The 14,711-nt window shown below is 40.9% G+C and overlaps 1 protein-coding gene across 5 annotated transcripts in view; it reads left to right on the plus strand.

Annotated features, from left to right (window-relative positions):
* RNF130 (ring finger protein 130) overlaps nucleotides 1-14,711 on the plus strand; it is a 92,018-nt gene that overhangs the window by 6,554 nt on the left and 70,753 nt on the right. For all 5 annotated transcript variants that reach the window (XM_037906166.2, XM_037906164.2, XM_043552784.1 and 2 more), the window contains exon 2: nucleotides 13,495-13,689. In XM_037906166.2, the coding sequence (XP_037762094.1) occupies nucleotides 13,495-13,689 (195 nt within the window). The remainder of the gene's footprint in view (nucleotides 1-13,494; nucleotides 13,690-14,711) is intronic.

Consider the following 14,711-nt stretch of genomic DNA (forward strand, 5'->3'; position numbering starts at 1 on the left):
CGCGGCTCCCCACAGCTGCCAGCACGTCTCTCCCCTACCGGGCTCTGGAGGCGGAGGGTGCCTTGGAGTCTCAGTCCAGCTCCCAGTGTAGAGCCCTGCAAATCCATGGATATCCTCATCCAGAGAATTTTTGCAGATTGAATGCAGATACACATTGTGTTTCCGCGCAGGACTCTACATATTTCTCTTCAAAGCAGATCCTTTTTTCTTCTTGGTTGTTCAGTTTCTATAGCTTTCATAAAAGTTCTTACATTCCTAGTAGCAGCCCTCAGACAGACCCTTATCTCTCCCTTCCTGGACAACTTGTGAATGAGGGTCCCATTTACAAACAAAACGACAATGGATAGCCAGCATGCAACCTGGTTTCTGGAGGATTGTGTCGTCTTGATGCATCTAAAGGGCCAAATATTGATTGTAATTAAAAATTGAGACACCACCTATGGTATAAGGTGCTAGTGTCACAGGAGAGGCAAGGTAAATTAAGGGCACTCACATGAGAAGTCTAGAACTTCAGAGACCTCAGTCTGTCTCTCTCTCAAGAATGATGTCATGCATAGATATGCCAGTATGGGCCTGAGTCCACATGAGGCTTCTTCAGAGGTTCCGTCTTTTCCATACACTCTGCTGTCTTGTTTAGTAATGAATCTCTCTTCCCCAAACTGGCTACCATTTTCATCTTCTGGTGATTTGAAGGACAGACTTACAAAAGGGTTCCTTGTACATGAGGAAGACTGAGCAGTCATAATGACCAATGCCAGTCTAGGAGAGTGGAATACCCACTGAAAGACAAAGATCAGACACCTGATCCGAGGAAGAGAAGCGGCACAACATAAACTGGCTAGGGGACAGGGCCATCCTGTATGGATTCACAGCACAGATTCCTTCTGTGCATTTTCCATAGAGTCTTGTAATGACAGACCACATCTTTGCCCTAGTCTGTGTAGACAAAATGGAGTATAACCATGTCTTCATCTTTCCAGAAAGACATAACTTTTAGTGTCTTGGGCAGAGCGAACCTGTTACCAGCATGCACCATAGATAATAAGGGAAAGCTGAATACCACCACAGTCAGGCTTGGCACTAGAAAGAAAAACAAAGACCTACAACACCAAGGCAACCACACAATGTCTAGCTAGTGTCTAGCTTTTCAGGAGGAGGGTTCAGGAACTTGGCCAGCAGCCACTCCTCAAATGGTTAAGAGATTAAAGAATTGGAAGGAAAACACACATACCTCTTCCTCCACCACTACTTGTTGAGGAGAAGTATTCGACATGGCAAGTAGGTCTACCCATATTTCTTCTACAAGGTGACCTGCCTGTTGACACAAGGGCGAGTCTTGCACCAAAAGCTAGACAGGCTTGAACTAGCTGCCTGATATGAGAAGAATTGACTCTGTAAGGGGATAATCTGATACGCTCACTATGTGTTTGGTCTCAAGGAAGACATCCAATATGACCTATTTCATGATGTGGCCAAGCACTGGTTTAGGGATCTGTGACACTCTGTACCCCAAAGCGACACCCTGGCACCCCCATATTTACTACTGTCAATATAATTGATATATTTTTGTACAAAGTATGCCTTGTGAGGTATCATTTTAAATCTCGATCTGTTTAATATCCTGTTGGATTGTATGTGCTGTCATTTCAGTAACACACACATAGCAAACTTCATATGTTGTGACGTTGGAAACCCCCACAACCAGCCTTTCAGGTACAGAAATGGCACAGCCAGACACTGATCATGGCCCATTAAGGGGAATCATTCACACTAGGACTAACCCAGGAATTGTATACAATGGAGACCTCTCAGAGAAAGCACTTAGACAATGGAGACTGCTTGACTCACGTCATAGCAAAAGATCTTTCCAGTAATCTGGAGGAATCTATAAAGGAGGGGAAGTGACATCATCATTTGGCCTTGTTTTCTCTCTCTTTCCTCCTTCTCCCCTCACCCCCCCCCCCCCCCAAACTCAACACTTGGAAATACGTCTGGAGGACAAACACTGAACTGGGGAGGTGGTTCCAGGCTAGAAAGGAGAATCCCAGACTGTGTATTAAGGAATTATACTATCAGAGTGAGACACTGCTTGATTTCTATAAACAAGACAGGATTCAACTCAGATTTACTTTTTATTTCTTAAGTAATCAACTTTGATCTGCATGTTTGTTACTAATAATCACTTTAAATCTATCTTTCTGTAGTTAATAAATCTATTTTATATTTTATCTAAAACTGTTTTGTTTGAAGTGCTTGATGAATCTGCTCAGGAACAAAAACTGGCGCATGTCCTCTGGACATTGAAGGAGGGACGGACTGGGTAATAAACTTACACTGGTCAGGCTTCTGACCAGGGCAGGACAGTACTACCCTGAGGTCCTAGGCTGGGGAGCTGTGGGGAATTGGCTGGAGCCTCTCTATTGTTGGTTCATGAGTGGCTGGTGAAAGTATTCACATAACTCAGCTGGATGTGTCCCTGCCTGTGGATGGCTGTGTAAGTGCAATACCTGGAGTGGTTTGCAGCTTGTCACAGCATCACAATGTGAGAGGGAGCCCAGGTTGGTAAGACAAAGGGCTCAGTGGTACCCCAGTCCCAGGTTGCGCCCTGGTGATTCCGTCATAGGATCAAGGCATCATTTCATCAGAATTAGCCAAGGCTAAGGGGAACTTGAAGATGGTGGCCATATAGCTGTCTGTTCACGCATTCTCCAGTTCTGTAACCGGGACATCGAAATGTCATCTGATCTTCCTTTTGAGAGGAGCTGTACTGTAAATGTGTGTGCATGTAAAAATGTGTACATAATTATAATATATCTGCCTTCAACTCTGGGTTCACGCTGCTAATAAAAGACCATTATAACCGATGCAAACCTTAGACAGTGAAAGAATATTTCTTATCTGTACTTACTATTTGAACAAAAGGACTTGGCAAGTAAGTTCAGACTGGCCATTCCTTGGGTAGAGTATTTTCTGTTGTGAACTTGGATCAGAATTGATCCTTAGGTTGAAGGAAGTTTTGTTTTTATTATGTTCTGCATAAGGAGACAGTGGTGCCCATAGTTACTTTCTTGAATTAAGTGTAATTTTCTTAATCATCATTTTTTGGCTATGGAAATTGTTTATGGAGAGGGATGCACTCCTTTGTGCCAGTGACTGATGATCTGGTTCTCTTCCTGCCACCCACCCAAAATGGTAAGTAGGTGGAAGGCCCATTAATCTGTGGACCTTATTACATGAAGAAAGAATTTCAGGTTGTCACAATTTCCCTCCCTCGTTTTATAGGACTTTTATATTTTTGGATCAAATTTGAACTTAGTTGCATGTATTGAAAGGGCAGAACATGCACACTTACAAGCTTTTTTTAACACAGTTTCTCTTGCTAGTAGTAATTGGGAATGGGGAAATAAATCGTGAAGTTGTGGGAGTATGTAATACTATCATTGCTAAATTCAGGAAAACAAATATTGCATTCTCTTTGCTCTCCATTCCTGAATGCCACTCTTGTGCTATGTGAGCCAACATATGTATAGTTATGGATTGGTGCACCACAAGTATGCTCCATATGTTGCAAGTAATCAGGGGTGAAAGTAATTTAAAGGACTTACCTGTATGCCGGAGTCCTGAGTGGGGGCGCGGCCTCAACCGGAAGAGGCGGGGCCTTTAAAGATTTAAAGGCCCCAGGGCTGTGGCTGGGAGCCCCGGGGCCTTTAAATCACCCCCAGAGCTCCGGGCCCTTTAAATTGCTGCCCAAGCCTGGTTGCTGGAGCCCCGGGGTAGTGACAGCAGGGCTCAGGCAGCTCTTTAAAGGGCTCAGGGCTCCCCACAGCGGCTGGAGCCCTGGGCCCTTTAAATCACCACAGGAGCCCTGCCACCTCTACCCCAGGGCTCTGGCAGTGAGGCTCAAGAGGCGATTTAAACGGCCTGGGTCTCCGGCCACTGCAGGGAGCCCTGGGCCCTTTAAATTGCCAGCCTGGGGAAGCCGGGAAACCCAGACCAGCTTACTTTCAACTCTGCAAGTAATGTTATCTGATGTGCTGTGATATCTTTGAAAAGGGATTACATTAGAGGTGCAAAAGAAACTAAGGAAAACTAGTAGGCAGACATAACAGATCAGATAATAGAATAGACAGGTTGTAAGAAAAACAATGACAGGTTGACTGTAGGCAAACCTTCAAGACAGCATAGTTGTGTATTCTGTTGTCTGATGTGTTAAAACAGTAGTTCTTCTATATTAGTCTTGTTCTTTTAATTATGCCTTAATACTATGTGTATTATGGTAGTGGCTAGAGACCCCAGCTGAGACTGGGACTCCATTGTATTGGGCATTGTCGAAACACATGAGACTGTATATGTCCAAAAGAGCTTAAAATCTAAATAGACAAGACAAAGGGTGAATAGAGCCTCAGAGGGTGAAATGAGTTGCTCAGGGTCTCACAGCACTTCAGTGGCAGAACCAGAGAAAAAGCTTCCAGTCCAGGTCCCTATCCACTAGACCACAGTGCTCCTCCATAAAGAACTAGTAGTCTTAACTATTGCCATAAAGTTTAAAAAAAATCCTTGAATCTGCTTCCATACAACAGTAAGAAACCTGTTCTACATGTAAGTGATGTAACTTCTCACAAATAAACTTCAAATCTTTCCCAAGTCCCATCTGACCTTCATAGACGTGTCAGCCACTTCATAGCAGAAGATGATGTCATAATTATCTGTGTATGGGTCATGAACAATGTTTTGAGGAAACTGAAGTGATGATGTGTCTGGAAAGGAAGACATTTTTACTGCAACTGTTACACTGTTGTATAGTGTAGTTGAACCGGTTCTGATCATTTTGTCTCTGCCATTCATAATAACCGGACACAACTGAAGGATAAGACTTGTACGTATCTGAAAGAAACTTCTGCTGCAGTTCCAATCCAACTTGGAGGAGGGAGATATCTATCAAGTCACATTCTTTAACAGATACAAATAACATAAGTGTGTGAGGTTTTTATAAATTATCTTTAAATTATTTAAACCTATACAGTGTTATATAAGACTCATCACTTCAGTCAATAGACTTGCTATATGCAGATTAATTGAAACAGAAAAGGAGAGACATTTTATTGCTAAACATTAGATCCCACTAGTTATGAGACGGTGGTTTGCTAACTTGCCTTTGCTGTAATCTGTGAGAGGGATGTCCAAACTGCATCACCCAACAAGTTCACAGTACACCAGCAAATATAGGGAAGGGGACATGGGCCAAATACTGATTGTGCCAGTCCTAAAATGGACCTGTATGCTGGTAACTTATCACTTTGAGTTAGCCCACATAATTGCACTCACATCTATAGTGAAAAGTAAAAAAAAATAGCTTTCTGTTTGTTACTTTTCTACAATAATGAAATGACATAAATGACTTCTGATTAGATCTCTTCATATGTAAGTGATTTGTATTAGCAATCATTTAAATTACTCTTAAATTGGTTTTCATTATGTCATGGAGACCATCCAACTGATATATTCAAGTCCTAGGCTTGTGAAAAATATTGTACATTCCAAATGGAATCTGAATAACTGAACATAGATGACGGATGATAATGGACAACTATTGACAATTAAACTTGCTGACTTAGTTCAGTTATCTGTCCCTTACAGTGCTAATTGATATGCTCAGCACTGGTGTATAGCAGATATTTTATAAATTCAATAAGAAGGGGGAGTGATTCACTGTAAGAGTTAGATCCTCTGGAGTGTATTAAAAACCATAATAAAACAAACAAACAAAAACCACTAAAGTACTGACTCTCCATTAGTGTTACCTGTACACTGTGCAGTTGTCAGCAAAAACAGGCTTTATGGAACTTATGCTACGTACATAGGATGGTAAATTTAGATTTAAATTTAGTGCTATCTCAAACAAGGATATACCTATAATAAAATTCTATTATACTGTTTTCTAAAATTTTCTAGACACTGCCATCTCATGATTAGTTTGAACACTATTCCTTAATATGTTTTGACTGTTACAGGTGTCTGTGCACCTTAGTGTAATTTTTTAAAATTTTTGCCACTTGTCATTTCTTGTGTTGGTCATTAAGTGCTTCTTATAGGATTGCTATGTTACATTTTGTCCACCTCTTTTGTATTTTGGCTATTCTTGTACCTATAGGTTTCATGACTTCAAAATTAATTTTCTGCTAGAGATTATACTTGCCTAATATTTGTAGGGTATATATTATCCAGGGCACAAGTAGCATTTAAACAAATCAAGATTCTGTCACCTTGTTGCCTCTTCTCTAGTAAGGCCACCTAACTGAATCCGTAAGTTACCACGGTTTATTTCAAGCTTCTAGCAAGAAATGCTGCAATAGCTTTTTATTGTACTTAGTTGTCCCTCACGTGGACTGCTGCGTTTATTGTGTTGTGCTTTCATACCTTAGGTTCTCAGTTCTGGGAACTTTTGTATTTTTCCCCCTGCTTCTCCAGATTCCTGTGTTGCTGAAGTACAAAGTCTAGAATGTTGTCCCAGAAGCACTGGTTTATGCAGTTGGGTTTCTGCTTCCAACGTGCTCTTTCTTTTTGGAAAAAGTAGAGCTGTCTGGATTTCTTAAGGACACTGCATCAAATCCACGTAATATTGTTTGACATTAAATAAATCAGTACTGCCTTTAGATGAATTAAAGATATTGCTTATAGTTTGGCTCTTTTGTGAATGAACACACAACTGCCTCCCATTTCCTATTCATTGTGAAAATAGGGAAAAATCTAGCAAGAACTCTTTTTTGTTCTGTACATGAACAGCAAATTATGTAGTCTCCTTTCACTGCTAGTGATCGTAGCTAAACATTGTTTAAAAATCGTAAGTGATACAAACATACTGAGACTATGTAATTTCCTTTTTATATGAAACTGGGATATTTCTTAATTCCACAATAATGCCAGACCTTTTATTATTCTAGTTACTCCATCTTTAGCTCTTAATTTCTATTTTATTTTGCCTTAAGTGCTCAATGGTATCAGACCACTCTCTAAATTAGAGAACTACTTTGAAAAGTGAAATTTCTATGTTATATACATGAATAATAAGGCTCAGATGTTGTCACAGATATTTTTAGTAAAAATCACAGACAGGTCATGGGCTTCCGTGAATTTTTGTTTATTGCCCATGACCTGTCTGTGATTTTTACTAAAAATATCCCTGATAAATGGGGAAGGGGTAGGGTCCAGCATCCACAGTGGCTGGGAGCTCTGGGGTCTCCTCACCCCCCACAGCGGCGGAGAGCTCTGGGGTCCCTGCCACAGCTAAGCTGCCGTGAGGGGTCCCCCCACTGCCCATTGCAGCTGGGCTGCCACGAGGGGTCCGCCTGCTGCGGCTGGGCTGTTGCAGGGAGCCCCGTGGTGACTGGGAGCTCCAGGGGACCCCCGCTGTCTGCCACAGCTGCGCTGCTGCAGAGGGGGGGCTTGCCACCTGTTGTGGCTGGGCTGCTGCCGGGAGTCCTAGTGTCCATAGCTGAGTGGGAGCTCTGGGGTCCCCCTGTTGCTAGGAGCCGCTTGGGGCCTGCCAGCAGCATCTGAGAGCTGCAGGGCTCCCTGCTGACCACTCCAGCCCCAGGGCAGAAAATGTCAGAGGTCTCTGGATGTCATGGATTGTGTGACTTCCATGACCTCCGTGAAATAATCGTCGTCTTACCTATTAAGCATGCTGACAAACATACCTTTACTAGACTAGTATATTTGCATTTCTAACAGTAAAAAGACTTTTTGTGGTAGTTACAATGGATGATGTATTTTATGCTGCATCCCATTAAAACTTTCTGCACCTGGAAGAGGATGATCATGGAAATGTGCACTAACCTTTGCTCTTATTTGAACATATCAACATGACTAAGTCTGTGTCCATTTCAGTTTTCATTCTGATTTGAGACCAAACATTACTGCATATTCCATGTTTCCTTTTGCTCTTTAGGAAGTTTAACAAATACAACCTTATCACTTAATGTGAGTTACAGTCATTCTAATTTTTTCAATGTAGTACTTTAAAACAAAACTAAAATTTTTGGGAAATATTTTCTCTCAAACAAGTCTAGTAGTCCATCTCTTCATAAAGCTTAGTCAGAAAATTCTAGTGAGAGAGAGAGAGAGATCCTCTTCTTTCTTTCTCTTACATGGCTCCAGTACTGGTAACAGATCCTGCATGAGTTATTCCTGGGGGAATTGTGCACCAAAAAATTAAATTCTGCTCACAATATTTCAAAATTCTGCCTATTTTAAAATACCGGTCAGCAACTATGTCTAACAATAAAGACAACACAGATTCAGGAAATATTTTTTGACAAATAGATTCCTTACTAGGCATATTAATACAGAACTTTGAGTGACAATTCATTTAAACCAGGGGTTCTCAACCCGACCCCCTGGTCCCCCCAAACATGCTATAAAAACTCCACGGCCCACCTGTGCCACAACAACTGGTTTTCTGCATATGAAAGCCAGGGCCGGCATTAACGGTAGCAAGCAGAGCAATTACCCAGGGCCCCACATTACAGGGGGCACCACAAAGCTAAGTTGCTCAGGCTTCAGCTTCAGCCCCAGGTGGTGGGGCTCAGGGTCTGGGCTTCAGCCCCAGGCAGTGGGACTTCAGCTTTCAGCAAGTCTAATGCTGGTCCTGCTTGGTGGCCCCCCAGAAACCTGCTTGTAGCCCTCCAAGGACCCCTGGACCTCTGGTTGAGAACCACTGATTTAAACTACAATACAGAAACGTATTTTCCACACCCCTCAGAAGCAGTGCAAAGGCTTGGGGGAGTCAGGGATATTGGAGGAGCTGAGGGAGAGGGAAGTAATTGCTGGGAAGGAGCCTGGGAGTGAACTTGGAGGATTCTTGGGTGTGGGTGGGAGAGGTATGGAACAGGGTGGCTTTTTGCATGGTGGGGGATTGTTAGGGTGTTGGAGATCCTCCCACATGGAGACCCTGGCTGACCCCTAGTGTCTCCCAGTCAGTCAGGCACAGCTGTCCTTGTCCCCATGTGTCCCTGCGCCCCCTTCCCTCCCCCATCCCCTTGTGGCCCTGCACCTCCGCTCAGCCACCCCTCCTCCCATCCCCATTTGACCCTGCGCTCGCATTCAGCCCCTTTCCCAATCTATAACTCCCACTAGTCCTTCTGAACACTAGTCTGTGACTCCCCAGTAGCCTCATGTGCCCCGCTGTGCATTCCCCCGATCTCATGCCACTTCCTCACAGCGCCCTGCCCGTGCGGCCAGATGGAACACAGCCTTTCCTCCTTCCTATCGGCAGCTGGCTACTACTGCCAGCTACTCTGTTCTGGTGCCACAACAGCCTGTGGTGGGTGAAAGGTGTAATTGCAGTGCTTCTCCTGCAGAATGTATTTTTTAAGCAGGGAAGAAAAATCTGTGGGGGACATGAATTCTACATGTGCCCAGTGGCACAGAATTCCCTCAGGAGTAATGATTGTGGGACTGTTTCAGAATCACTTGTGTGCTGTATGCAAGAGGAATTATTGTTAAACTGTTAATGCTGTGATCAAACAGTGATAGGCTACATGTCTTATGCCATTTTCATGTAATGTCCTTCAACTAATTAACTGCTTTGAGTGTGAATACTTAATAAAACTGTATGTTTTAAAAGAATCTGTCCCTGCTAGCTTTTGAATTGAATTGGAAACTGTTTATCATCTATCTCTTGTTTAAGGTATTAGTATCCCCCTAAAGAAGGCTGTCATACAGTGGCTGAATTTCCTTTCTGAATGTTCTACAATTACTGAAGAATAACAAAATACAGTGATCCCATCAAACCATTAATAAAGCGACATACAAATCAAATGGTTTTGTGACTTTTTTTCTTATCCTTATCCCCACAAAAGATAAAACTAGCTCTGAAGTGGTAACTAACGAATAGCATCTTCTATTGCTGTAGGTACTAGTTCTATTCCATTATAAAATAGTTTAAGGTTTATAATAGCTTTTTTTTTTTTTTTTTGGCTAAACTTTGAGTGATGTGTGAAGGGATAGTGATTTGAATTAATGTAAAAAATTGTATAGGTACAGTTTTCACACACTTTCAAAATTCTGGAATGAGGGTCTAACTATAAAACTTAATGTAGTAAGAAGACTTTTAGGCTGCCATCCTAGTTTCAGTGGCCCTGGCAGCACTGGGTGAGCTTAGCATCCTAGATACTACAGTATCTAGTTACAATGGGATGTATTAAAAATGGAGCTATTGTCAAATTTTCTTACCTCATCTATTTAATGTAACTCTTCTGACATCTTTGTTTCCTATCATAATTACTTTGTCTTGCCTCTTGCATATTGCCTGTCTTTGTTCCTACTACTTCTTAGCCTTGATAGTGATTTGCAATGAAAAAAGTAATCTCAGAATCTGATTAAACTATTTTCTCAGGATAAAATTTGCATGTATTTGCTTTTAAAAAAAAATGCAAACTTAATAATATTGGATATAGCTTCTGCTTTGAGCTGCAGTAGTTAAGTTAAAAATAGGAAATTAGAGATTGTTAAGCCAAGAAGTTTGTGTGAAATTCTGGTTTTACATTGAGCTTCATCTTTGGATGTGTGTATGCTATGCCACAGTTATTGGAATCTGATTTTGCTGAGGAAATATATATATGCCTTTGGCCTTCTGGGAATTTGAATGTTTTATTGCCATGCTCATGATAGTCCAGTTTTTTCCAGTTCTTAGACTACTGCTCTGAACAAGTGGGAAGTATTTATTAAATAGCAAACAGTTTTATCTAAATCGACATAGTCGAGATTGGTATGTCCAAAGCTTGACATACTTTCTTTTGTCCCTTTTGCAGAGTGCAGTGTAATTTGAGGGATTTTTAAAACAAATACATGTGCTACTTTCGCTTTTGTAACTGGTTTATTGTACTTTTAAATAAAAACACACGCAATATACAAAGGTACTCTTATGATTATCAGTAACTTGATACAATACCAGTGCTCCTAAAATACTTTTTTGTGACTCAGTGCCAGTGATTAATGGTTACCATAAACCTTAAAATAGGTGAGTTATGTGTCAATGTAATGGAAGAAAACACCTGATTTTAAAGCAAGAGATTCCAGTTTCAAACTTATAGATTTCAGAGTTTTGTTACAGAGTTCAGAAAAGAAATGAAATTCAGATTTAAGAATTCAGCTAAGTAGCTTTTATAACAATTCCTGAAATATTTTAATCTAACCTTGCAGAACCATCATGAAGTTGTACAAAACCCAGGTACATAACTTAGTTACTAATTCTTGCAATGTTGATGGAAAAAACTTAATTTCCTGTCAAATTACTTGTCCCAGGCAAGTGATCAAACAATTTTTGGTAAAGATGTCCCTAACACAAGTTCATCCACCCAAATGAAATTAGGATGGATGGTGATCTTTTAACCATTTGAAAACCCCATTTGTCACATTCTCCTGCTCTTGGAGAGAGTGACCTCACTGCATATTAAACAATAGGGACCTTTGTCTGGCTTGCTGAAGGTTGTGTTGCCCCTTTAATGGCAGCTAGAGAGTTACCTGCTGTGTGGAGACAGCTTCATACCATGACAGCGTGGGGATGCTAGGTGACCAGAAGAGAAGGGGACTGTTTATGTCCATGTTTATGCAGTAAAAGCCCTCTTTTCATCTGGACCAGACTGAGCAGCACTCACCTTCCCACCCATAGAAGTAGTTGAAATGCCAGGTTTCGTCATGATCAGCTGAGGGCATTATGCTAGTCTCCCCTTTCTTGAGGGGCTAGGAAGGATCTTTTCCCTGACCACCAGATTGGCCAAGACAAGGTGGATTTTTTTTTTTTTTGCCTTCCCCACAGCAGTAGTGGGGGGACAAAGAACAAAAAGGACAGGAGTTAGGCTGTGATTATGTAAGCTTGGGGTGGATGTCGAATACAGATACTTCATAGGGAATGGATACGGTGATCAGATAAAATGGATTGGGAAAGGATTTAAAGGAGGTATTCTTTAAAGGAGTGGAAGTGGGGGGCTTGGGGCTCTTATGACTGGCATGGCAGGGAGTCAGCCCCCCATTCTTTACCCTCTTAACCCTCATTTGAGGGGATAATGAGGTCTCAGTAGTGAGTTGTCTGGGCCCAGGATGGGTAAGGAGGAGGGCTGCCAGCAGCCCCATGGGTATATGTAGATGAGTATGGAATTACCTGCACTGAACAATTTTATCTGCCAGATTCTCCTAGTCATGTAAAAATAAAGTTTCAGCCTAATTAAAGCATATCCAGTATCTGCTGTCCTTCCAGCATAGCCCGACAATGCTTACAAAGGCCTTCTGTTTGGATTCTTGTTACATGTAGTAGGCTGGATGGTTGTGTAGTAAATGTCACAAATAGACTTGTCCAGAAAATGCAGGTTGCCATGGAGAAGCACATTTTATTACTTTTTTAAAGGGCACAAAGTTATAGCATACTTGACTTAAATTTTTTTTATAAAGTGCTATCTGAAAAGCTTTCAGTAGCCTTACCACATTTAAACAAAACCACTATTGGTTTTAACCTTATTGGTAGCTAGTGATATTTTTACTTTTTGGCAGTTGAAGGCTGTAACATTGACTCTTTTTTAAATACAATAGATGTTACCACTTTGCTCTCTTGTAAGTTACTATTTAATAATGCTACAATTTCTTGAATGAGGCCAGCATTAGTTTCTCTGTCTAAGCAGTAACTTTCCAGCCATGTGCAAACAGAACCATTTTTCATTGGTGTCAGATGTACCACAAGTGATATATTGTACCTTGATTTTTTGTCCCTTTTGTATTGTGGGTTGGTTTCTCAGTGTCCCAGGAGAAATTGTATGACACTTCCACTTTCACTGTTTGGATGGGTGAGGAGTACTATAGGAAGGCTCTGACAGAGGTATTGAAATTAAGAGGTATAACTGATTTTTTTTTTTTTTTTTATTCTGACAGTATATTACTACTGTAGTAGAAACCTGTTAAATTGGTAATTAGTTGCACCAAAATGTTCTTAAGATAGACCAGTGACCATTATTAGCACTAGTCTGTACTTGACAGAACTGGTTTAAAAGCTTGTTTTGACATCCTCCTTTGTTTAGCCATACTTCACAGTGGAATGATATTATTTATAACCACATTAAAAGGGAGAAAACCCTGTGTGGCTGAGAAACAGATGCTTGGTAAAGCCTATGGCACATAAACCATATTTTAATGTTGTTTTTCCCCCTGAGCAAGTATTGATTCAAATATTAATTCATTGTGGAGTTAAAAATATCTTTGTGATCACTAAATTAATTCTCAGGCATATGTATTCACAGCTCCTAATGAGTATGAGGTTTTAAAAATATTTTTTTAAGGGGACTTTCTCTTTAGGCATGCAACTTATTTTAGGCTTTGGTAGCCAGAGAGTAATAACTTTCAAGTATAAGACAACTGAATTCTTTGGCAAACGTTTCTTTCTGTTTTCCTTCTAACTTTTTTGCCAGTTTGAACAAATCCCTGATGTATACATTCTCCTTTTTTTAGTGGCAGATCGTCTGGGCTGTGATCCTCGAACACGTTTCCATGTTCCTCCGAATACCAAGCAGTGGATTGCCTTGCTGCAACGAGGAAACTGTACATTTAGAGAGAAAATATTGCGAGCAGCTTCGCATAATGCCACAGCTGTGGTCATTTACAACAATATATCCAGTGAGGAACCTGTCACTATGACTCATCAAGGTAAATAGTATGAAGTCTGTTCCCCTTTTGTCCCCTTTGCCCTCTGGATATTTTTCTGCCATATAAACTATTTTTAAGGCACTGTTGACAGTATACAGTTACTTCTTAAGTGTTTGTACTCTTTGCAAATATGAGTAAGTACACAATATAGGGACATACAATGAATACATCTGGAACTGTATTTTTTTTTTTTTTACTCCAGAGGAATACACTTATCCGCTGAGTAACTTTTTTTCTTTCCCCTTTTTGGGATCGTAGAGCTGTCGCTTTTGTTTCAAATCTTAGAGCTATTGCTTATTGGAGAGGCAGAAAACAAAACACTGTATAACAGAGAAGAGCAGTAACTTTATACAAAACATCTGAGAGTGAAGAATTTTTATAGTAATGGGACTTATAGTGGAGTTTTGAAGGCTGGGATTTTCAAACAAGCCGAAGATAGTTAAGCTCCAAAATCTCAGCCTGCAGGCTTCTTTTAGTGACGTCTTACAAGGACTTCACCATTCCTGGCGGTATAGACTAATAGGGCCACCACACCATTGCGATGCAAGACTAAACAGGACGTACCTACTGTTTCAAGGAGGAGTTGTCTTTGTAAACATCATCTGGAATTCTTTCAGGATTTGATATATTAATGGTCTGGATCTCTGTAGACTTGCACATATCTAGGGCAGTTCACATGTAAAATTTTGGCATTACTAGAAAATTATTTTAGGATCACTGGAGCCTTACCCTTAGATGTTTTCCCTTGATGAAAGAATCCCTTTAGCAAATTTTACAGTGAGACGAACTTTGCAATTACCTGCATTTTCCCAAAGGAATGTCTATTCACTTGGGATGTCTTCATCCTTCAGCTTACCCCAAAAAGGCCACTTACTTTCGATAGTTTCATCTCCTTTGAAAACTTCCCCTAAAAATGGTTCCACTATGTGGGTTTTTTTTTTAACATAAGGGGGGAATGCTTGTGGAATTTGGAGTTTCCAAATGCTCATTTTGTATCTCACCAACCTCAGTGTGAATAGGAT

The sequence above is a fragment of the Chelonia mydas genome, chromosome 8 (assembly GCF_015237465.2).
Source record: "Chelonia mydas isolate rCheMyd1 chromosome 8, rCheMyd1.pri.v2, whole genome shotgun sequence".
NCBI classification, from domain to species: Eukaryota; Metazoa; Chordata; order Testudines; family Cheloniidae; genus Chelonia; species Chelonia mydas.